General features: G+C 39.1%; 1 protein-coding gene across 1 annotated transcript in view; it reads left to right on the top strand.

The window, feature by feature from the left end:
* Nucleotides 1-8,435, top strand: part of Slc7a11 (solute carrier family 7 member 11) — a 73,882-nt gene extending 65,447 nt beyond the window's left edge. The window contains exon 12 of the mRNA XM_075950591.1: nucleotides 1,237-8,435. Coding sequence (XP_075806706.1) covers nucleotides 1,237-1,301 — 65 coding nt within the window. The 3' untranslated portion in view covers nucleotides 1,302-8,435. The remainder of the gene's footprint in view (nucleotides 1-1,236) is intronic.
* The last annotated feature ends 17,228 nt before the right edge of the window (nucleotides 8,436-25,663 follow it).

Here is a 25,663-nt window from a genome sequence, read left to right as displayed (position 1 = left end):
ATCTTAAGGGAGAAGAGATTGTTCTGGCTCATAGTTTGAGTGACTACAGCCCATCGTGGCAGAAACAGGCGTGACTGCAGGGGTCATACCATCTGCAATGAGGGAGCCAAAACCGCGTAGAGACTCCATAGGAAGTGAGGCTGGGCTATAGTCTCCATGCCAGCCGTGGTTAGCTCACGTTCCGCAGTCAAGCTGCACCCATTAAACCTTCCAGAGCTTTCCTAAGCAGCACCAACAGATGGTGACCAAGTGTTCAAATGCATGCGTCTCTGGGGGAACATTTAGCATTGAAGCTACAAGGATCAGAGAGCCAAAGATGAAAATAGCTCTTTTAATGTAGTTAAATATTGTTTGCAAGGACCTATTAGGATGAATCATCAGAAAAGAGAAAGCATTCCTGGAGGAGAGATGATTTGGTTCTTAAACCTTTAAGGGGATAGAACTTGGGGTTCTCTAGGATTAGGAGACGTCTGAAGATGTTCTATGGGCATTAGTGACAATGAGCAAGCAAGAATGTCCCTGGAACCATCTCCACAGAGCTCTGCACTCTACGGCTGTGGCTAGGAAGCATCATTAGAAGTGATACAGCTCAGGGGTTCTTCTATTTTAGTGTGTTACAGTTGCCTCTTGCTGTGTTAAACCCTCAGCTTCTAAATTAAGAGACTAAAGGTTGAATTTGAAGCAAATTCGGAGTTGTGGACGATGCTGAATGTAACCGGTCTAAGGACCAGACCTCAATGACCCAGATTAGTCCAAGATTCTGCCTCTATTTATGAGACAGCCGAGGCCTTGATAAATATGGTAATTTGCTCAACAATACTACACATTAGACATTGGAAATAATATTCTTCTCCTGACTGTCTGAGAAATTGGTTGTCATCCCCTATGTGAGAAAAGAACAAACCCATCTTGAGCTGAACATATTTGTAAACATTTATTTATATCTTGGTTCCATTGTCTCAAAATATTTTCAGCCTCCCGGTTCATAAATAAATGTTCCCATTTGAATGCAAAACATTAATATATTCTTACTGAAGAGGCATCATGGGAAGTTGTAGAAGTGACAAGTAAATTAATTGAGCATGATAGGTTTATAATGAAGTAAATAATTCTCGAAAGTGCACTACAAAGAAGGTGGCTGTGCATCTCAGTCTCCCTCCCCAAATAATTCACATTTTGCTATTTTTATGCCTTTCTGATTTTCATGCATTTTAATCCCTTCTTATCTCCTTATAGACAGAATAACCAGAACATTGCAGATAATACTAGAAGTTGTACCAGAAGACTCTAAAGAATTGTGAACTTAATGCATCAAAATCCTGGCCATCTGCCCAGGACCGAGATACAAAGTGGATCTTTATTTCAAGAAGACACGGCTTTGGTGACGGACTAAAGGAAGCGATTATTTCTATCCATATCCTCTAGTGTATTCAGAGTAGTCTCTGAACAGTTTACTGGTAACTCAATGTATTTGTAGAAAGCAAAGATGCAAGTCGTACAGTGAGGCAAGCTCAGCTCTTGAGCCTGGTGCTTACCCATCGAGGTAAGAAAGACAAAGGGCACTGACAACTGGGGTATCATTCTCTGCAACATTTCTTATCCTGACTGAGAACCTTCAAATAGAAGACCAAAGTGTTTTCTGTATATAAGGGAGGTCTGTAAACATAGCTTTACTACTGGGACATCTATACTGTGAAAAGTGTTTTCTGTCTTACTGGAGAAAAATGTCATTATTGTGGCAAAGGGTCCAGAAATAACTTTAATTTACATAGATCTTGGATTGTTTTCCTCTAGTGACCAACATGACTGTTACTTATCTTTCAATGGCTTGTACTCAGAGAGCATCAGAACAAAAGATGGGGGAAGTACTGTGTGTGTGTGTGTGTGTGTGTGTGTGTGTGTGTGTGTGTGTGTGTGTATGTAGCTTGAGATCAAACTCAGGGCTTTGCAAAAGCCAAGCAAGCACTCTACCATCAAGCTACATCCACATGCCTTACTTTTCTTGAACGCATTAAAGAAGCATTCCTTGAGGCTGTTATTAAGAGGCAATCCTAGGATTTATGTTTGAATAAAGATCATGGAGACTGTGTCAGGTGAAATATGATCTCACTTATTGTGAGGAGGTTTGGTGTTTGGAATGTCACTTCGTTTTCATCCTGGTCCCTGAGTTCTGGAAAATGTGTAATTTTTGCTCTGACATCCATTGATGGACCACCTCTTTGGTTCTTTACTTCTTGATGATAAAACTAAATTTTAAACACTACGGCACAACATCAACATGGGAGAAATTGCCCACAAAACTCTAAATGTCGGGCTTAACCACAGTTATACTTAGTGTTAGTAATTCTAATCACTTTTCCCTTTCCTTTGTGGCTATTTTTCCATGGTGATGACTTTTGACAGTGTCTACATTTCCTTTACAGTTCTGTTGAGATATGTCTCTGGACAAAACTATCTAGATCAACTAGGAAAAACACAGACTTACATAAAAACTATGGAAGAAATGCCACTGCATAGTTCAACTTTCAACCTAGCTTTTAAAAAGTTTTTACTTCTAAATCTAGGATTTTTCAGTTATTTCCTCACTTTAGTTATGATTCAACTTGCAAAAGGGCTAACTGCAGGCAAACGTATTGGAAGGAGAAGTCTTTGGTATGTGTGTTCAGCTAGGTGGTGCTAGGTCAGAGTTAGAGAACACTGGTCAACTTTCAAATGGGATGAAGGTAATGGTGGGATTTTTAAAACCCTTATTTCTAACATCCAAAGATTAAATGCTCAGCATGGCCACAGTAACTTTCATCTCTTACATTCTGACTGTTTAAAAATGAGACGTTTAAAAGATTATTGTAATAAAATCATTGCATTTATAGTTAATTGCCCAAAGTACCAATGATTATTTTAATCCAGAACAATTCACCAGTTCAGTTTTTTAAAGCCTTAATGACATTTTATGTATATCGAAAGTTGACTTTTTTCTTTAAAAAAAAAAAAGACCAAACTAAGTGTTTATTTACCTAAGTGAGTCAGTAACAATTCCTTCTGTTTTTACTAACATGGATATACTAACCATATGTCTGGTCTCTAGAATTAAAAGTGTTACCAAAATACACCTATTTCTAGCAGATGCCACTGGGGGGGGGTGCATATTTTTATATTGCTATTTTCACACTAGACCCACAGATTTAATGTGGTGTTGTCTTCTTACCTACGAAATGAGTGAAGCCTTGGAGAGAGTCCTGCAGGTCTTGGTTCTTTCCAAGGCTCTTGTGCTCCCTGGCTGCTTGTTCTCATTGTGCTATGTATCTTTCCTTGTGCAAGCTGATCAGAGTACACTTTATCACCCGTCTTCTCTTTTCAAAGACCTTTTGATAGTGTTAGATTTATAATGGCATTGTAATACTACCTTAATCAAGCACAGGAAAAAAATAGCCAATCAGTATTTCTTTAAAATACAATCCACGGAGTTTCATTTCCACTTACTTTGAAATTATATCTCAAGAGAGCACAGCATTTTTTTTTTTTTTAGTCATGGAATTCATGTCCCTAATTGTTCTAGCGAGAGCTTGTAAATCATATCTTTTTATTTAGAAATAGTGCTGCACACTTGTGTGTTTTTATACAAAGTAAATTCTTTTATCTTATTATAGATTAATGTGTGTATATATACACATGTGATTACGTGTGTTAATGTTTGTGCTGGTGTACATATTTGAATGTTTACAAAAAATATGATTTGATTACTATAACACAAAGCTAGTGAAACCTAAACAGTTTAAGAAATACATGTAATACTCTACTTTCAGATATTTTTTGTTTAGTTCACAAAGCCTTGAACATGCAACTTTTAAAGATTTCCAAAATTTAGGTGCAATTTTCTTTTTCTCACAGAATTATAAGTTTTCCACTGATTGGCATTCTAACAGTGCTATTTTGTCTCTTCATTGAAAGCACTGGATTCTCCCCTTTGATTCCAAGTGGCTCTTATAAATGGTGGGTTTGCTTAGCTGGCAGTAGGACCAGCACGCCTCCTTCTTCAGAAGATTGAACAGTTGTCCTAGCAAACATGGCCGGGTCCAGTTCCACTTATGCATCTGCTTAACTTGTTTCCACAATTGCCATGTGAACAGCAACAGATGGTTTTCATGAAGACAATTACATAGCAGGAGTCCTCATAAGCTGGGATCAGCCTTTGGCAAACTCCCTGTTTCATCTCAATTTACAGGTGAATGGGATGCAAAGAAAGCGAGCATCTCTGGCTTGTGTGGATATCTTGTAAGTGAGGTGTGCAAAGACAACCCAGGGTCAGGATAACAGAAGGTGGCAATTTGACTGTCTTACAACAAAGCATGTCTGTTGTCTGCGAATGGTACCTTGAGAAGCTGATTAAGTGGCTTTGGTGTCTCCTGTGCACCCAAGCTCCTTCCAAGGCTCCTATCTCTCTTTTAGGGAAACTGCGTTATTGAAAAAAAGACCCAGAATTGGGGCTGGAGGGATAGTTCAGCTTCTGAGAACACTGACTGCTCCTGCAGAGGACCTGAGTTCAATTCCCATCAACCCACAGGGTAGCTCACAACCATGGGTGACTACAGTTTCTCTTCTGACGTCTGTGTGCACAAGGCATGCACACGGTGCACACACATACATGCAGACAAAACACTCACACACACACACACACACACACACACATATATATATATATATATAAAATAAGTGTATGCAATTTTTTAAAGACCAAGAAAATTGCATATACAATACAATGATAGCTACATTTTTGTAAATAAGATAAAAATAGTTTCTATTATTTTTCCATTAAAAGTAATCATAGAATATTTGTAAATATATTTTAAAATACTTTAAAATGCTATATTAATTGAAATGTACACATAAAAACTATTATTGGTGGCTTTCTCATAAGGTCTATGTGATTCAGAAAGCAATGGTTTCCATTGTGCTAGGTTGTGAGTAACAGAAAGGCGATTAATGAACCTTTATTTGTAGCTCCATTTCTTACTTTGGAAAGAAATAGATTTGAGCTTCCAATGAAGATGACTCAAGAACCTTACTTGATTTGAATATCATTTGCTTCAAAACATTCTATGTGTCAGTGCTCATAGAGTGCAGGATGATGTTTTATGTCCCTAATCCATCAAGGCAGGCATTAAGTCATGGCATGGTGTAATGGCAAGAAGCTCATAGAGGATATAAATTAGAGCAATAATGAGTCATTTGCATAGCTTCTGTTTACATTACATGCGGGTAAAGGAGTTATTGCCTGCAAATATAGTTTAGCTAAATTTTTCCATAAATAGTATTTCCAAAGTCTATTTCAATATATTTCATAGCTAAAAGTGTGACGGCAAGGTAGGTTACTGATTGCTAGTACTGTTCTCTAAAACAGATGATTTAACAGCCCGCTTTTATATGTAATCTTTTATGTTATTGAATTTTAAAATCACTAGGTATCTAAATATAAATGCTTTGTCTGTTTTTATGTCACATATTGGTGCAAAAGCATGACTTATGGCCACATAGTTCACCATTTTATTATATCCCGAGACACTGTCCTTCTTACCGACTCATGACAATACTGTTAGTGTTATTTTTTCTTTTCTTCTGTTTTTAAAACCATTTCTGCCTAATTTACATAGTAGCAGTTCCCTGGGTTTCTGTTTCAGTTTTTGACACTATGCCTTTAAGATGATAACTATAGAAAAACTCAGGTCCCAAGATTTTCTCAGTGGGGGAAAATCTTCCACTTTTATTCATTTTATTGGGACTACTCACTACTCTTCTTTTTTTTCCACTTGGCTTTAAATGCAGAAGGTGGTTTCAGCCTCCAAGCAGCTACCGGCTACACGTGTGTATTTCAGCCTGTTTGGATCAAAGGTACTTTTATAGTATCAATCCCTGCCCACACAGGTTTATAGATGATACTTTCAAAGAAATGGAGACTCATTAAGCATCTGAGAGTCGCGGGGATGGCTGCAGTCATTCAAAAGTAAACACGCTCGCCCATTTTAGCATGCACACTACTGAGTTTTGAACTGAAGTAATCATTGCTTAGAAGACCCACTTGCTATGTCCCTGTTACCTCTGACGTCAGTGTTCAAGGCCAGGGAGAGAACGAGAAGACTAGTGCACAGTTACCTCTTTTGTAGCAATAGCTGTGTGACGTCAGTGTTGAAGGCCAGGATGAGAAAGAGAAGACTAATGTTCAGCTCCCTCTTTTGTAGCAATAACTGTGTTTTGAGCACTTCCTGTGGGGTGCTTTCACAGCATCTTGTGGGAAAATGAGTTAGGTCTTTGGATGTCACAGCTCTAAGTGGGTTGTGCGTGGTCTGGTTGGAAGGTGCATTTTGAAGGCAGATTTTACACATTCTTGCTAATGACCCTTAGGAACCGCAGACTCAGAACTATTGCCATACCTTATGACGAGACCGTATGAGTCCCTGCATTGAACGGTCTTGTTTCAAAGAATTTACAAATTAATCTTTTCCTAGAAGTTCTCTATTATTCTACTTACTAAGCAATATAATCAAATATTATCTTAAAGTAGAAAAGTACTGTGGAGAATAAAAACACAGCCAACCACTTTATTTGCAATGAATGAAAGTTGGTAGCAGGAGAGATCACTTACATTGAATTACTTTGCGTTCTGATTATTTCAGGTACTTGTCAATATCACTTTTTATTACTCTGAAAACAAAAAAGTCCTGTATCATTAAACCTATATTTTCCTATATCTATGTAGATATAGGACAGTGATTATTTGAAAAACCACCTGAATTCCCTTATTGAGTCACCTGACCATCTTAAAGAATTACTAGCCAGCCCTTTTCTCTGAGAATTTCATCGCTGCTGCTGTAAAATTTGCAAAGACATTTTTAACTAGGTTCTTCTTGATATGACCCATGTCCAGAGAGCTTCACCCTAGGAATGTCCTGGGATTAGTGCAATAGCAGCATGTATACTTTGAAGGCAGACACTAGCCCTGAATTTCTGTTTCTGTCAATGGGTTTCAGCACCATAGTAATGAAGGTTAGTAGTGTTTTTCAACATGTAGGAATTTTGCAAGCATAAACATCAGGCATGTCTTCTAACTGTGCCAACAGGATGAAAAAGTATGCCATTACTGAATGCTGAGCAGGTGGCCTGTGGTTTTATATTAAGCACATTCCAGAGAACGCACTACAACTGGCCCCTTGTGCGGAGTTCTTGGAGAACGTAATTGTCTTCCCTCTCAGATAAGACTATAACCCTGAGTTTCATAGTGAGTAGTTCTTATTGTAGTGGGACATACATGGTAGTCATGCACTGGGAAGGGGAAGTTGGAGTTACTAATCCAGAATTCCATCAATTTAGTCACTTACATGCGTCTTTATTTTAGTATATCTGGATTTACTTTGCTAAAATATGGGTTTGTCAATTTTATCGAGATACTTGACATACTAAGTTTTTCTTCTTTCGTCAAGGAGTAGAAAAATTCTTCTGCGTGTTGGTTTGTTCATATTAGCGTATCAGGCACTGTGGATAAACATATTTAACTTTCTTGCATTCTTCTGCGGATGTCATTAAGTAGTTCTGGGGGAATCCCTTGAGCCGAGTGACAATTGTCATCTGATCTGTGCTCCAGATGTCATTTACAAACATGCTAAGACCCAAGTTGGATGTAGACTGTGACCCTCATGACCTTGGAGCACTGTCCACATGGAAGGAGCAAGGCAGCTTTGTTCTGGTGATCTCAGTACAGGATTAAGAGCACGCTGCCGAGTCAGAGTGATACCCTGTGCTCTCTGCACTCCTCGTCTCTGGCAGAGTTCTTTACCCTGGCGTTGTGACGATGAACCTTGGCCAGGTGATGGCCATAGTTTGCACAAACTACACACAATGTCTGACGTTGAGTGGTGAATACTTGGCTTTGCTACAGAAAAGCTGACTAATGAGCTGTGAGCAGTGCAGAGAAACTGTTGTTTGTGGATTGTGTTGTGTCTTCGAATTCCTTGGCACTGGTGTTGTAACAACATGTGGTATGTGAAATAAAGTGGGTTCTTCTACAGCTAAATGATTTCCCTCTAGGGAGAGTTCTACAGTAGTTAAGTTTGCTAGATGCTCTTTGTGGGATAGTTGTATAAGTGGGAAAGCGCAGCAAAATAAGTGTGCCTTCTGATGGAAATGCTTCTTGTTCATTTTTTCATAGGGAATGCATTTTGGTGCAATATGATGTCACTCCAATTCGCATTATTGAATTTTATTTCAGTTATATTTGGGGAACTGCCCACTTGTGCTCTTGGCTGATTATATCTTTGTATGTCTGTCTTGTACATATTTTTACTTGAAAAGACTTTCAATGGACATTTTAATAGCTATTTGATAGTTTACATATTAAACATTATGTTTTGCTCTCTTTTCAATAATAAATACTGCTTTAAACTGAAGTTTCTGGGTTTTGAGATTGAATTTGTCTCACTGATTATGTGCATGTATTGAATCATATCTTGACATTAATTCTCTGCATGTAAAATAGCAGTGGTGAAAGATCTTATCTCTGTAACATCTTCATGGTCCATGTCTGTCTGGCCTTTTCTCTGACCCAATGTCTGATGTTCACACGTGGGACAAAGTCTTTTTATTTGTTACTTTTGACAAGAGTATTGTCTCTCATTTCCTTCTAATTCAGAATCATGTGTTTCACTAGAACATTCTGTGTGAAACTGAAATAAGGTCACATTTTCAAAACAATTTCTTATTTGTTTCTGGATGAACTTTAAACTCCTTCATCTAGGATGTAGGGATATCCACAGTGTGTAGGTTTTCCCATGGTGTATAGGGTTTTCTGTAATGTATATTTTTCGATAGGCTTTCTATAGTGTATAGGGTTTACCATAATACATAGTTTTACCCATAGTCTGTAGGGTTTTTCATGTCTACAGGGTTTTCCACAATGTGTAGGGCTTTCTATAATGTGTAGGATTTTTTATAATGTATAGAGCTTTCATAGTGTATAGATTTTTTCCACAGTATATAGAGTTTTCCATAGTGAGCTGGGTTTTCTGTAGTGTATAGGACTTTCCAGAGTCTGTTCTTTTTTTTTTATTTGTTTTTTATTTTTTTTAATTTATTTATTTATTAAAGATTTCTGTCTCTTCCCCGCCACCGCCTCCCATTTCCCTCCCCCTCCCCCAATTAAGTCTCCCCCCAGCCCGAAAAGCAATCAGGGTTCCCTGTCCTGTGGGAAGTCCAAGGAACCCCCACCTCCATCCAGGTCTAGTAAGTTGAGCATCCAAACTGCCTAGGCTCCCACAAAGCCAGTGCGTGCAGTAGGATCAGAAACCCATTGCCATTGTTCTTGAGTTCTCAGTAGTCCTCATTGTCCGCTATGTTCAGAGAGTCTGGTTTTATCCCAGGCTTTTCCAGACCCAGGCCCAGAGTCTGTTCTTACGCCACCTCCTACAATCTCTGTAACCATGTTAAATATCTTCTCAGAGGTTAAATGGAGAGCAGATATCAATATTATTGTTTCTTAATACAACGTAAACTCTTACAGAAACTATATGCTACTTCCCAACACCTATATTCTTTTTCATACAGAGCAAACTTCTATTCAACATTACAGAGTGAGTTAAAAATGATTTGATTCAGAAATGCTTGCAAAATAGGTTCAGGACTCAGTTCCTGATTGTCAAATTTCTGGATGCCTCTCTTTAGAACTCACTGTATACTAATGTAATTGTTGGATTGGATACTTTTTCTCTGGCTAGATTTGTCTACTTTGTCTTTCATGGACTGAAGCAGGGCTTCATCTTTTTCCACTCGAAACTACATTCCTTGCAATGATGTCTTACACAATTCTAAGTATAAAGGTGAATGAAATATGTATATTTATTAAATATTTGCTGTTAATAATAAATTCAAAAGCAACTATTAGGCACATGTATGATTTTACCACTGAAGTGTGAAAGCAAACTTGCATACTAATAAGGTAGACATGCTTGCTTATGTTTTCATAAAGAATTTAATCTTGCCTAAATATTTGATATTGCAGAACATAGAGGATCTTTAATGTTTTTCTGAGTTGAGTGATAGTTTGATTTTATAAACACCAGTGATGAAAATGCCATTTTACATAAATACATACGACTACATGATATAAATAAGTTTAAGAACACATTGGAAATTCTAGCTTAATCCCAAGCAGATATCACTGGGTTTTTTAAAAATAAAATTTCAGGTCTACAATTTTAAAAGCCAAACATTTTAACACAATACAAATTTAAACTTCTATAATTAGGCCATTATGTTTCTCCCAAAACAAAGACTTGTATATATATTAAAAGCACTGCATTTCATAACACAGAGCAATCACAATTCTGAGCTGGGCAGTTCCAGAAAGCAGGAGCTGGCGTTACATGGCAGGACAATGCCCAGTGCAAGGTGCTTCTTGCATATGCTGTATGTTCATAACCAAGGCTGTAGGGAAGCTGTGTGAGGCAGAATGGGGATACTGCCCAAGCCACAATTGAATGGGTTCATTACACATTTGATTTTGAATCATTTGTTGGTTGTAATGCACTCAGAAAACTTTTACTCTGGCCAGATTTTCCCATAATCATAGCATCTGGTATATGACCTTATATGGAATTGCAACCACAGTTTAAGAAACTGGAGTGGAGCCAGGTGGTGGTGGTGTACGCCTTTAATCCCAGCACTCAGGAGGCAGAGACAGGTGGATCTCTGTGAATTTGATGCCAGTCTGGTCTACAAGAGCTTGTTCCAGGACAGCTTAAAGCTACAGAGAAACCCTGTCTTGAAAAACTGCAAAATAAAAAAAAAATAATAACTCAGTTGAGTTTAATTAATATGTAAAAATAAAAGAATAATGAGTTGAGGATAGCTCAACATACACAAATCAATAATGTAATACTTAAAAATTAACATACTTAATTTCATGGACTACGGATAGAGAGTGTATTTCAGTATAGCGAAAGTTGTGTGCAATAAGCCTATAACCAGCCTCATGTGAAGTGGCATTTCCACTAAGGTTAGGAAGAAGACAAAGATGCCCACTTGCCTCTCCTGTTCACTAAATTGCCTGAAGTCTTACGGAGAGCAACTAGACAAGAGGTGGAAATAAGAAGAATATAGATAGGAAAAGAAGAAGCAAAGATATCCACATGAAAAGATACTAGGATTCCCGAGGAAAACTCTTAGAGTGGATAAACACTTTTCATTAGAGTGGATACAGGCCACTTTCAGCCTTGATCAGAGACATGAATGTAAGGAAGGTATCTGTAGGGAAGAAGGCATACAAAGGCGCAGCAGAAAGATGAACGAGGACGAGAGTTGAGAGTAGTCAGTATGTATTTTGTAAGTGTATACAATTGTGAGTTCAAGGCCACCTGGGTTACCCAAGATTGACTCAGTCTAAAAGATAAACAGAACCAAGGGGTTAGTGGCTCACACCTTTAATTCCAGCACTAGGGAGGCAGAGATGGGAGATGATATGGCTGGAGAGAGGAGTATAAGGTGGGAGGAGACAGGAGTTCAGGATTCAGCCTGAGGTTTGGTAGAGACAGCATTCAATCTTAAGGTTTTGTAAAAACAGCATCTTGCCCTTTTTCAGTCTGAAAGTTTTGTAGAAGTAAGAACTTTAGTGACTGGCTGTTCTGCTTCTCTGATCTTTCAGCTTTCACCCCCTAATATCTGACTCTGGGTTTTTATTATTATTAAGACCAATTAGATTCAAGCAATACCAACCACTCGCATACCATTCCCGACCCACGTCACTGAGATCACATCGTGCGTTCGCATTTATTTTTAAAATGTAAAATTCCATAAACCTTATAGGTGCCAAAATTATTAGATTCCTTCAGTATTGTTTTCCATTAACAAGCAAGGGAACTTCTATTTTTGTGTCTTACATCTTCTTCATAATGAAGTCTGATCATCCACAGTTTAGGCTTTCTTCTGTTCTACACTTCAGATTATAACATTTTCAAGTTATTGTGATTAAAATATATTATTCTATTATATACATGGACAGAATACCCAAAGACAGCCTGATTTTATATTCACAGAAAAAAATTCATAGTGTATTCTTGGATGAGAATTTCTCCTTTCCTACAGAAGGAAAAAAAAAGGGAGAAAGAGAGGAAGGGAAAGGATAGGGACAGAGAAAGAAAGGGAAGAGACAGAAGGGAAGGCCAGAAAAGAGAGGAGAGGGGAGTAGGAGGCAAGTTCTAGGATTAAATGTGTATGCCCCCACTGTTTGAACTCCACGGCTGACTAGTGTAGCTAGCTTCGTACTCTGATATTCAGATAAGCTTTATTTGTTAAAGCAGAAACAAAATATCACTACAGGTTAGTGTGTATGTGTTTCTGAAACCATCAAAAACCCAAATTTAATTAATAAGATGATGAAAACATGAATGAGGTTGTACAATATTTTTATGCACATCTAGTGTTAAGTAATCCCTTGGATGCTGTGGCAACAGTCTATTCTTATTTAAAAACAGTGAATATGGCCGGGCGGTGGTGGCGCACGCCTTTAATCCCAGCACTTGGGAGGCAGAGGCAGGCGAATCTGGGTGAGTTCGAGACCAGCCTGGTCTACAAGAGCTAGTTCTAGGACAGGCTCCAAAACCACAGAGAAACCCTGTCTCGAAAAAAACCAAAAAAAAAAAAACCCCAAAAAAACAGTGAATATGACTGAATGTGTGTCTAATGAAAATTCACAATGGCCAACGTTCTGTTTGGGAACTCTCAGGTAGCTTTTGAATATGCTGTTTCAGGTTCACAGTCTTCAACTTGAAGTCTAGGCTACATCTAATGAGGAAGGGCTTGAGCCAATCATGTGTGGGCAGGTGCTGAGTAAGTAAATGTACCCTTCCTTCTGTTTTCACATCTTAAATTACATTTTCAGGTTCGCCGGAACTCTGATTTTGAAGGTTGAAACCTCACAACCCTCTCATTGGTTTTTACAGTCCTAATTTTAAGAATACCTGGTCACCAGCTGGCAGTGGCTAAAACTATGGTCTAAGAAATGTTTGGGGCTTAAGGAATTCTGAAATAAAACATAATTAGGATTCAAGGTCCTTTGAATTTTATTAATTCAGAAAGGCATGAAAGAGGATTTTCTAATGCAGGCTAAACACTATAAAAGTTGAAATACGTTCCAGCTATAATAAAAACTTAATAAATTATTATTATTCTGTATAATATAAGAATGCTAGTGATTTTCCCCTATTGAATATTTCTTAGTAAGGGTATTAATCTTATTTTATCATAATAATTAGCATAGTATTTACATAATGTAATTTTTGTGTGTTTTTAATTTCCTAAATTCTAAAACCATTCTATTTTTTCATGTTCTGAATTCTGCTTTAAACTCACTTATGGTTATTTTTTATTCCCACACTGCTAGGTTACCTTTATAATTTTTTATTTAGTGAGCTGTTTATGTTTTTGATTTAACGCAAATCACCAAGTCCCTGACCATTAGTCCACAATGGCTACCAGAGCTCAGGACTTAACAGCTGAGATACTTTTTCTGCTCATGAACATAAATATTTGGGGAAACAATGTTTCTTAATGACAATAATTGGCATTGTTGTGAATTAGAGTGAGTCTTGGGTGCTTTCAGTCAGTGTAACTAGGTGGAAATGACTTGGTCTTGGAGTTGGGAGGAGCTGAGTTGACAGTTAAGGGTGGCTCCCTGTCGCCAGAAAACAAGCAGGAGGTTAGGGAGGGTTGTTACCAGCAAAGTGTGTGGCAAAGGCCGTGTGCCAGAGGAAAGCAAAGACTGTTTAAGGAGGGTGGGCTCAGTGATAAAGCCTTTGCCTAGCACGCTCAAGGCTCTGGGTGTGAGCCCCAGGGCTCCAGAAAACAAACAATACAAGAAAGTCATAGAGAAAAAAGTTACAAACCAATATGGATCAGACTGTGTTATCCTTTCTACCAAGAAGTAACTGCAATCCCAGGGCAGCTAGTGTCCTGGGACAAGGGATAGATGTGCCTAGAAGACGGACAATCATGGAGGACTCATGAGAAGATGCTCTAGACTCGAGCCTGCATCCAGCATAAGGGAGAGAAGCCAGGGAGGATGAAATTCACATACGATAGAGATGCTGAACTGTCTCAAAACTTCACAGGCAGGTTGGGGTAGGTGGAGAGATGGGGGATCAGATGTGGTTGGGATGGGTAGAGGGAAAGAGTGTGGGGAGAGACAGACTTGAGAGGCTTTTTGGGGGTGCGTGGAAACCTATTGCAGTAGAAACTTCCCTGGCATCTATGAAAGTGATCCTGATGAGGACTCCTAGTAACGGGGGATGGAACCTCAAATGGTCATCTATTATCACCAGGTGAGGCTTCTTTGCTGGGATAGGTTGCATTCAATGGAATTGTTGGTCAAGGGTTTTCCATAAAAATACTCAAATAAACAACCCTGGTCATTGCTAAGACAAAAGGTCACATTCCACAAACTGACGGCGTGTCCCCATTGCTGAGAATGGCCTTCACACAATTCATTGAACTAGAAGAAGTCAAGGTGGTGCCTACATGGAGTCTCCCCCACTACATCCTAGACTCTTTAGTCAGGGAAGGTACTCCATTGGCTACCAAAGGGAAACATGGAAACCAACCAAGCAACAACCGTCTTTGACCTACAATCTGTCCCGCCTGCAAGATGTGCTGGGGTAACGGTGGCACAGAACTTGTGGGCATAGCCAGCCAATATCTGATTTAACTTAAGGCCCACTCCACACGAAGGAACACATGCCTGACATTTCTTGGATAATAAGAACCAGAGACGAGACAGCACAGAGACCTAGGTTAAAACCAAAAATTTATACACACACACACACACACAAACACAATACACACACATACACACATATACACACATGATCTTTAAATTGACTCCTAACAACATTCTGCTATACTCATAGATTGGTACCTTATTCAGCCATCATCAGAGGAGAACAGATGAAGAGATCCATAGCCAGACGTTACAGCACAGGACCTACATTGGTCTGCACCAGGTCCCCTGAGTATATATTATACCCATTAGTTTAATATTTCTATGGGGCTTTTGACTGTGAGTATGAGTGGATCTCTGATTCTTATGATTTATGATTCTTACAAAGAGTCCCTGCTTTTGGGACTCTTCCTGTTGAACTGCTGTGTCCAACTTCAATATGATGGGTTGTTTTGCTTCATCTTATGACATTTCATTTTTGTCATATTTGGTTGCTGTCACTGTTGTTTTATGACGAGAGACAGAAAGGGAGTGTGGATCCAGAGAGAAAGGTAGGTGGGGAGGAATGGAGGGAGGGGAAACTACAATCAGGATATATTACATGAGAAAAGAACCTATTTTCAACAACAACGGCAACAACAAACTTCACATCTTTCTCTTTCCCAATGCCTCTAAATAGAATTATTATTTTTTTAAAAAATATTTGAGGCTTACTTCATTTTTTAATCACTCCCATGTTTTGCTTAATTAGTTCACACTGTCAAAAATGTTTATAAACTGAAATAGGCTTTAAGATATACATTTGAAAGAGGATGTAACCCAAAGAATTACATAACCAACAACTGTGGGAAATCTGCTCCCCAGATGTTTACAGCTGTCTCTGTTGACACATTTGCTTTCTTCCTTTCAGGCTAGGTGATGTTTAATTGATTTTATTGAGTACTTGCCAACTATTCTCTCTAGAAAGAATCATCTGGTGCCTTGTTAAGTCTCATCCTAACTTCCAAAATCTACTCCGTCTTGGGTCTTTTGATTTATCACAAGAGATTGTTACTTAACCAGTGCTTTTCAATAAACAGTTTAAAGGTAATAAAGTCATCTAATAGAAGTTATTTTTTGTTTTTTCTGTAAAAATATAAAAAGCATGATTTGTTTTTGGTTTTGCACTTTGAAATTCACAGAAAAAGAAAACTAACTTCTCTGGCAAGAAAACAAGAATTTTACCTAAAGGAATTATAGAAATATTTAAAGAAAAATACTATTTGATATTACTTAAAGTGTTATTCCATGAAGCACATTCCATCTGATTAAAGTTTTCAGATTTTCTTCCATCTTGTGTTAAAACAGATTTCTCTCACCCGAAGCTCATTGCCAGCTGTTTTCTATGCACTTCCAGTGATGTATTGATTTCTTTAAAAGAAAAATTTCATGCCATCCAGGTGTACCTAATGATAAGAAAAGGTTAATGCAAGAAGCCGATGGTTATTAGTAAAACATTTCATCAGATTAAAGTTCTCAAATTTCAGTGAGGGAGGATTGAATCAAAGCACAGAAAGGGCAGTAGAAATTGAACAATGGTTCAATTTTATAATGGATGTTATTTATCATTTTTATTAAACTTTGTATTAGCCATGTGCCTTGCATCGACTAGGACACTCCTCACCACTCTCTATGAATAAGACAGATGACGGGCCTTACTTTCACTTTTGGATTAAGAAAATGAATACAAAATCACTAAAATGGCCTGCCCGGAGCAATAGAGAAAGTCAAAGAGGTCAGAGTAGAAATTCTGATGATTAAATTACTCTGAAATTTCAGAGTCCTGAACCAAGCCATCATTTTTGGTGAAGACAGTTACTTTGTTTTTATTTATAAGTCAATTAATCATTAATTTTTTTTTACAGCCACTCTGTGATCATCAGCGAATTTTATGATGTGGGATGCAGGCCCTGAATCTTCAGCCACAGAAACTCTCATTACTACATCCTGGGTGACGATGATGCTGTAATAAACCACAGGAACACTCAATTTCATATAGTGTGTGATTAACTGAAAACCTGCATTGCAGCTATAAAAGGAACATTAAGCATAGAATGCTGGGCTTCCCATCTGCCCTTCAATAGTTGGAGGAGTGAGGCAGAGTGGAGAGGCTGCTTTGGGGTGATGATGTGGGGGTGGATTACAACTTGGGCAAAGCTATATAGGAGAAACATTGCTTCGTAAATAGTTCAGTCTGTAGAACAGGGCTAATCGCGCCTCTGTCTTTGGTTAAGATCAAGTGCAAAGGATAACAGATACAGCAGAATAGGAAAATACTGGGTGAACTTTCCTATGACAGTGGGAACAAACATCTTATCCCAGTCAGAGTACTGATAACCAGCCAAAGAAATGATTCCACCTGAGCTTATCTTACCGGGCCAGTGAGCTCGCTAAGGTTCCTTTTAGGCATATGGGCAAGAAGTTACTTGCAGGACGCTCAAGGCAACTACATAATTAAAATGCCCAGCCCAGCATGAGCAATGGCTCGGGAAAGCTATAGTTCTGGAGCTCCATGTCTCATTTCCAGGCTGCTCAGCGGTTGGGAGTGTCTCCTCTCCCAAGTAAGGGTTATTACCTGTGTAAGTTTGGGGAAAGACCTGCGAATTTTGCAGCTTTTGAGAACAGTTTGAGACCTGTGACTTACGTTTGCTTTCCAGGCCTTTTAGGTTTCATTCACTTCTAATTTTAAGAAGTTTCAATCCCGGATCTTCAGAAGCTCCCGCCCTGGAGGGAATGTTCCGTTCAGAGGAAACAAGGTTTATTTCCACGTCCAGATGTGTTTTCTTTTCTTTTTTTAAATTTATTTATTTATTAAAGATTTCTGTCTCTTCCCCGCCACCGGCTCCCATTTCCCTCCCCCTCCCCCAATTAAGTCCTCCCCCCTCCTCAGCCCGAAAAGCAATCAGGGTTCCCTGTCCTGTGGGAAGTCCAAGGACCACCCACCTCCATGCAGGTCTAGTAAGTTGAGCATCCAAACTGCCTAGGCTCCCACAAAGCCAGTGCATGCAGTAGGATCAGAAACCCATTGCCATTGTTCTTGAGTTCTCAGTAGTCCTCATTGTCCGCTATGTTCAGAGATCAGATGTGTTTTCCTATCAGGAAAAAGGATTAGATTTGGAGAGGGCAGCCACTGAAAGCAATTTGGAAGGGAATGGTGTAGTCAAACTGGCGTCTGGAATCTGCATATCTCTAGCTTGAAAGATGGGAGTGGGTGCAGCATGCAGAAGTCTAAGTTGAAAACTAATGTGACAGTGTGGAGAGATGAGACAGCGTCATCAGTGACTAATTATAGTCAGGCACCAAACCTAAAACATCGGAGAAATGATACCTTTTGGCTACCCCAGAAATACTTGGAGCAAACTTCCTTTCGTCTTTCATGCAGAAGTTGGTTACTGGAGGATGCTCTTATTTGTGAAGTGCTGAACTGGAGGTAGTGATTATTAGTCCACAAGATGCACGTTCTTGTTATTAGATGACAGGGCAAGGTCTCGGGCGAGAGGGCAGGTCTTGACATATGCGTTGGCAATATTCTTCAGCCAGCTCTCATTAGTATTCTCCTTCTGGTTCAAATTATAAATCAATTAAGACATATGTCAACATTGCTTGGCAAGCAGGAGAAAAAGCACGCTACCTTTATTGCTGATACAGAAGACAGGAGAACATGACAATCAATATGTCTTGGGCAAGCAAGCATCCTAACAGTGAATTCTAGGATTAACATCTCAGGGCTTTTCCATCACAGATTCCCAACCCTATAAACCTTATGCTATGTCCAATCCCAGTGAAACAAAGGATCAGGGCTGCTTTGGGGAGCAGAAACCACTTAGATAGTTTGTTTTGCTTTATTCCAAAGTCACTAACACAGTTAAGCTGATGTTCTTCTAGAAAGAAGTCATGGGATTTCCCTTAATGCACCTCTTTCTACATGAAAGTCGATACCACACACAACACCATCTTTTCCTTTCCCTACCTTATCATACTTACGAGTACCCCTGTATAGAAGTGAATTTAGCTTCCAAATGTGTCTTTTGCTCATTGTATGCCCAACCGAATTCAAGTAGGGAGCTGGAGGACACAAATGACTTGAGAAGCAATGCAGGCTGGCCTGGGAAAGGGCTCCAAATACAGAAATAGAAACCAGGCCATAGTCTCTTTCTCTACATACCTTTATGTGTCTGTGTGATTGTTACACTTCCATTCTCACAAGTTTGTTTGTTTATTTTTTAAATTCTTTTGACTCTTTTTTTTCTTTGGGTTGGGGGGCAACCGCCCAGCTCCTAAATAAATCACACAGAGGCGTATGTTTTCTTACGAATGCCTGGCCTTTGCTTGGCTTATTTCTAGCCAGCTTTTAAGTTATCCCATCTATCTTTTGCCCCTGGGCTTTTATCTTTATTTCTGTATACCTTTCTTTCCTTCTTACTCTGTTGCTGGTTGTGTATCTGGGTGGCTGGCCTCTGGGGTCCTCCTCTCATTCTCTTTCTCTCACTCCTCAATCTTTCTTCCCTATTTTTTCTCCTATTTATTCTCTCTGCTTGCGAGCCCCACCTATTCTTTTTCCTGCCTTGCTATTGGCCGTTCAGCATTTATTAGACCAATCAGTTGTTTTAGGCAAAGTAACAGTTTCACAGAGCTAAATAAATCATAAAAGAATGAAACACAACTTTGCACTTTTAAACAAATGTTTCACAGTATAACCAAATGTAACACATCTTAAAATAATATTCTACAACACAGGTTCTACTTTCTCTACACAGTGCCTGAGGCTATGTATCTTTTCTAATTGAAAAAATGACTCAAAAATCAAATTTTACAGTTATAATTACAAGTACTTAATTTGAATCTCCAAAGTATAGCCTCTAAAGTTGCTATACAAATAGCCGGGTAAATGGTTTTGAAGATTTTAAATTTTGTTCTCTTTCACAAAACGCTTAATTTTCATTTTATTCGTAAATATTGGAAGGTTTTACTAGTGTGGAAGAGCAGAAAGAACTTTGTTAAATGATAAGATTGATGGTGACCTCTTGGCTGTATAGACTTGAACTGGTCCCAGGGCATGTCAGTGTTTATTGGGACCTCAGCTCATGGAACTCTGGGGGATATGAAAGATAGATTTGTAATTTGGGAAGTTTTCTCACATCAGGACATTGAGATCAAATTATAGGTTTCATTTTTATTCCCCAACCAAGAAACTTACAAAATGATTTAGCTTACAAAAATGATTTAATTTCTAATGAGCAATTATAATGGCTTTGATTTCTCTTTTCCTTTGATGGTAAGAACAAGTAGGAGGGAGAAGAAGCCAAAATAGTGGAGAGTTTGGCATGAATTACCCATTGGAACTAGAGCTTCTAGCACTTTCAGAAATTATTTGGATAAAACTGACAAAGCGCAAAAGTACAAAATGTTTAACTGCGTGTCTGCACATATTTAATTAAGTTTACCAATACACAGTTTGTATAGTTAATACCCAATTAAATTTAACTTAAGTATCCATAGGCCAGTTATAAAAAGTGTGTGTGTGTGTGTGTGTGTGTTTTTCCCATGGGTACTTAGGTGTGTTGGCTGTTTTTCTTGTTGCTATGACAAAATACCCGACCAAGCAGCTGAAGGAAGGAAGGGGTAATTTTGGTGCCTGGTGTGAGAGCATGCGTCCGTCACAGCAAGACAAACACAGTAGCTGGAGTGTAGGGTGACTGGACTGGTCACTATGAAACCATAGTCAGGAAGCAGACTAAGTTGAACACTTAAATTATTATCATTTTCCTTTATTGCAGCCTAGGATCCTAGCCCATGGGGTGGTACCGCCCACAGCATTAAACCTCTCTGGAAACACCTTCATAGATGTACCTCACCTCGTGTGTGATTCTAAATCCAGCTAAGTTGACAATTCAGGCTCACTGTCAAGACAGGAATCTAGCAGGCAGGTTACTATCTAAACCAGAAGCATGTGCAAGAATTGTGCTGGAGGTTTGATATTCATTGCCATTGATCTGATATTATAGAGACGATGGCAAAAATATAGCAGAATTATAAATATGTTTAAAAGGATGGCTTAAATTTTTGCTTTTCTATACGTTTATAAATAAATGTTAAGAAAGTCATAGGGGGCACATGAACCCTTAAAATATTTAGAAGTAGAAAACAATGAAGAAAATGGCAACCTTCCATGTTTAAGCTATAATTAGAACTGTTTGCACAGAGAAATTTGGAAGGCATAGAGAGGGAGGCGTGGCTGTGGGGTAAAGAACAATGGTAACAACACAGTAAAGACTGAATGAGTTCATCAAGAAGAACGGTTACGGGCCAAGGGACCGCTGGGTAGTATTTTTAATACTTTAAAGACAATTGTCTGGAAGGAACTGAGCTAAGTGCATTAAGAGTGCACTGCATTAATGCCAGGTTTTGGGCAGGAAGGGAGAGAATTTAACAGGAAAAGAGGATAGCATTAGGCCCTTAGAAGTGTGTGCATGCTAATGGAAATGTCCTTAAAAACCTTGTAAAAGACCTGACCACCTCAGTTGTCTGTGCATCTCAGGGCTAAAAAAGAAAGAGGGGCCCATAAAGAAAAAGATGCTTAGTCCGCTGTTTTAGCAAAAAGTCCATCTCACCAGTGGAACACTGCCAGTCCCTCCCTCCCTGTTCAGGGAATTTGCTAGTGTTTTCTGGGCTATAGAGAAAAGCTTAGCCCTGCTCACTTCCCAGCTTTTTCTGGTAGAATCTATGGCCTAATAATCTACAGTGCCCAGGTAGAGTAATTTTCAAGTAAGATATCACCCACAATTTATTTCTAGCTCTGCAGTAAATGAAGCAACAAAAATAAGGCTCCAGAAGCTCCTATTAACCTTTTAGCTGTATAATACAATGAGTGTGGCAATGGGCAATCATTATGGAAAGTTTCATTGAATTTCAATATGAATGCAGATTTTAAACTATGCATTATCCTGCAACATCTTTCCCCTTCATTTGCTAAATCAATCTTACCAGCGTCAGACACAACCTCTCTGTCTCTGCCTCAGTCTCTCTCTCTCTCTGTGTGTGTATGTATGTGTGTGATATGTATTGTGTGCACATGTATATGTATACCTGTGCATATATGTGCAAAGGCTATAGGGATGTGTTTTTTTTTTTTTTTTTTTTTTGTCTAACTGAACATGAGGCTTGTTATTTTGGCTAGCTTACCTGGCCTTTGACCTCTGTGGATCCTCTTTTGTCTGTCATCACCCAAGGTTTGAGAAACAGGCTTTCACTGCCACCTTCAGCTTTTACAAGGATGCTTTGGATCTGAACTCAGTCCTTATCCCTGTGTAGCAAACCTTTTATTCACTGAGCCATCTTCCCAGCCTATTAATTTATATTTTTTGAGCTCGAAAATCTGACACTGAATCCTGATTTCTTTCCCACCACCTCTCGTCCTGCGGAGGTTTACCAGGATATAAATGCCAGAATGAATTGTGGCATTTTATAACACACATTAAAATTTATTTCCCTGGCGACAGATAAGTCTATCACAGTTTCTCGGTATTATTTCAATTAACTGTTAAGTAATACCCCCTCCTTTGCTAAAAACTAATCTTGTAAGGGATGCGCAATCCTATAAAGTTTAATTCAATAATTTAACTCATTTCAACAAATAAAAAACAACTGTGATGTGTCAAGATGGATGCCATGCAATTGCAGATAAACTGCATCCCCCCCCCCTCACAGTAATGCTTTCATCATGTCTTAAGTAACGACAAAAGACAGACCCATAAGTCTATGTGTACATGGTGAAGGCTCTAGAGGGGCATACGTGGGAACACCTGTTCATACCTCATGACATCTAAGAAACCAAGACACGGGACCTGGAGGGGTGATTATTCCTCAAGGCCTTGGCGACTCACCGTGCAAAGGAGTATGAAGGGTTGCATTGTTCAAAAATCCTAGCCCCACTTGGAAAATCAAACAGCAACGTATAATGGGCTCGCAAGCAGAAAGGGAAGATACAGTTTGCTGAGGCAGGCAAAGGGAGGTCATGAGGAATCCTTGTGTGATTTCTCGGGGTGGGATACACGAGAAGGTATTTAGAAAGTATTTACTGAGACCATTGATTATAGAGAAACCACTGTTAATGCTAAGAATGTTTATAGTGGGGCTAGAGAGATCTATCAGTGGCTGAAAACATTTGTTTTTTCCAGAGGTTCTGGGTTCGATTCCTAGTATCGACATGACAGTTTACAGCCATCTGTAATTTCCATGTTCTCTTCTCTCATGTTCTCTGTTCTCTGCAGGCACCTGGCCTGTGCATGGAGCACAGACACACATGCAGGGAAAACACTCAGACACATAAAAGAAACAAACATACAAGCATTTAAAGGAAGCATTGCAATGAAAAGACTGGCAGGTGTTCTGGGCAAGGCAGAATAAACCAGGGCTATGGACACAGAAATTGAGATAAGAGAATATATTCCTTTCTTGTTGCCTTGATAATAGATTAGTATCTGTCAAATGACTTGAGACAGTACAGATTTATTCTCTTGCAATTCTGGGGGTTAGAATTCTGAAGTAAGTCCATGGGCTAGAATCAACGTTTTAGTGGACTTGTGTCTTCTGTTTGCTGGCTATTTTTCCAATTTCTCCATTCCTTGGCTCATGGTCTCATTCTTGCATCACTCTGGCCTGCTTAGGTGGTAGCAACTCGTTCACTGACTAACTCTTCTTCCTCTCTTACAACGGCCATTGGAGTCATCCTAGGTTGTGCTCACCCACCTGGACCTCAAAGACAGTTCATCTCAATAGCTTGAACTCAGTCATTTGCATCTGCAGAGTCTTCTCTTGCTCAAGGCAACACACCATTATTATTATTAGTATTAGGGGATGAGAGTGCAGAGATCTTTGATGGACCAATATGATATCTACCAAAAAGCATGAGCTGAAAAAAATATCTGGGAGGGTTTAGTACTTTATATACGTGATGATTGAGATAGAAAGTAAATGCAAAACCAAAACCAAATGAAGCAACAGAAATCACTTTCTGGTATTTAATTTCACTGACATCAAAAATGGTGGTGCCATCCAATGATCACAATGTGTGGAAAAATTCTTTTACAGCTGAGGACTATGATATTGGGGCAGTAGGGAGTGAGGAGCTAAACAGGTAAGGCCAGGGAAGTAATTTGATGCCAGGCTTCCCAAAGTCTCCCTTGGGGTAACTACATTTGATAACAGAGAAGAATCAGAGCAATCTCTAACAAACGTGAAGGATACTCTGTTTTGTGTGATCAGTATGTAATTTTATGGCACTCTGTCTAATTGCTGCGTTTTCTACCAAAACTATATTTACATTTTGGAAACTTCTTGTTCAGGCAATTTGATGTGGAACGAGAGACAAATGTTCCTTCTCTCTGAGCTACAGCACAGTGTGACCATGGGTACAAAGATGTGCTTCCGATGACCCTGGACAGTCCCAACCCTCAGTGGCGATCACCCACTTCACTGCCATGGTATTCCTTGTTCATTTGGGTTTTCACTTCTCTAGACCCTGAACATGTTTCAAAGTTTTCATCATTGTATCACAAGCATAAAAATGCAAGGGAAATTCTGTTCATCAGACTCTCTTACAAAGAGAAAACTGTCTGTCTTCTGAAGAGAGAGGCAGATGTCAACCAGAGGCTCACAAAGGGAGTTTAGTAAGCTACAGTGTGGGAGGAGGGACGGTACATTCCTGAGGAGTGGGAGGGAGGTAGAGGGAGAATGGCAATCAAAGAGGAAGAAGCTTTCATTACTCTGCCTTCTATTCACTGTCAATGGCAAACACATCTATGATAATTTTTTTAAAGTCTTGCGTGTGTGTATGTGTGTGTGTGTGCATCTGTGATGTGTGAGTGCAGATGCAAATGGATTAGAGCACACATGGACCTGAACACACACGTGGAGGTTAGAGGACCAATTCTGCCACCAGTCTTTATCTTCCACCCTGTAACCATTAGGCTAGCTGGCCAGCAATCCTGCTGTTTCCATCTCTTCTCAGCATGCAACAAAAGCAGAAAATTGCAGATGGGCATGACACACCTAACGCTACCTGGGTTCTGGATCCATTGTGTAGACAGCACTTAACCCACTGAGCTATCCTCCCAGTCAAGATTTCTGAGGTTTTAGTTGAGCTGAAACAAAACCAAGGTTGTGTGTATAAAGAGCAGATATCTGAAAAATAGTCCATAAAAATAGAATAGCTAGGAATTGAAATGAACCATAAAGAGACATTCAACTGGCTTGTATGATGAGTCTTTGAAAGAAAATTTAGAACAGTTGCTCTACTGTTCTAAGTGACCCACAAACTATAAACCAAGCATACACCTTAAGTGTTCTGCCAATCACATTTAAAATCAAAATAAATGGATGACGATTAATTTAAGAAAATTTTAATTTAATACAATATGACTGTGCTGGTTGGTTTTGTCAATTTATACAAACCTAGACATATATTTGAAGAGTGAATGAATATCAATTGAGAAATATCAATTGCCTCCATCACATTGGGCTATTAATAAGTCTATGGGGGCATTTTCTTTCTTTCTTTCTTTCTTTCTTTCTTTCTTTCTTTCTTTCTTTCTTTCTTCTTCTTTTTTTTTTTTTGGATTTTTCGAGACAGGGTTTCTCTGTAGCTTTTGGTTCCAGTCCTGGAACTAGCTCTTGTAGACCAGGCTGGCCTCGAACTCACAGAGATCTACCTGCCTGCCTCTGCCTCCTGAGTGCTGGGATTAAAGGCATGTGCCACCACCGCCCGGCCTGGGGGCATTTTCTTGATTGATGATTGATGTGGGTGTGATGCGGGTGGGCCCAGCCCTCCGTAGATGGGGCATGTGGCTCTGGCATGTATAAAAATAAGGCGGA

The sequence above is a fragment of the Microtus pennsylvanicus genome, chromosome 16 (genome assembly GCF_037038515.1).
Source record: "Microtus pennsylvanicus isolate mMicPen1 chromosome 16, mMicPen1.hap1, whole genome shotgun sequence".
Taxonomy (NCBI): domain Eukaryota; kingdom Metazoa; phylum Chordata; class Mammalia; order Rodentia; family Cricetidae; genus Microtus; species Microtus pennsylvanicus.
This window is presented reverse-complemented; position numbering and strand designations above follow the sequence as displayed.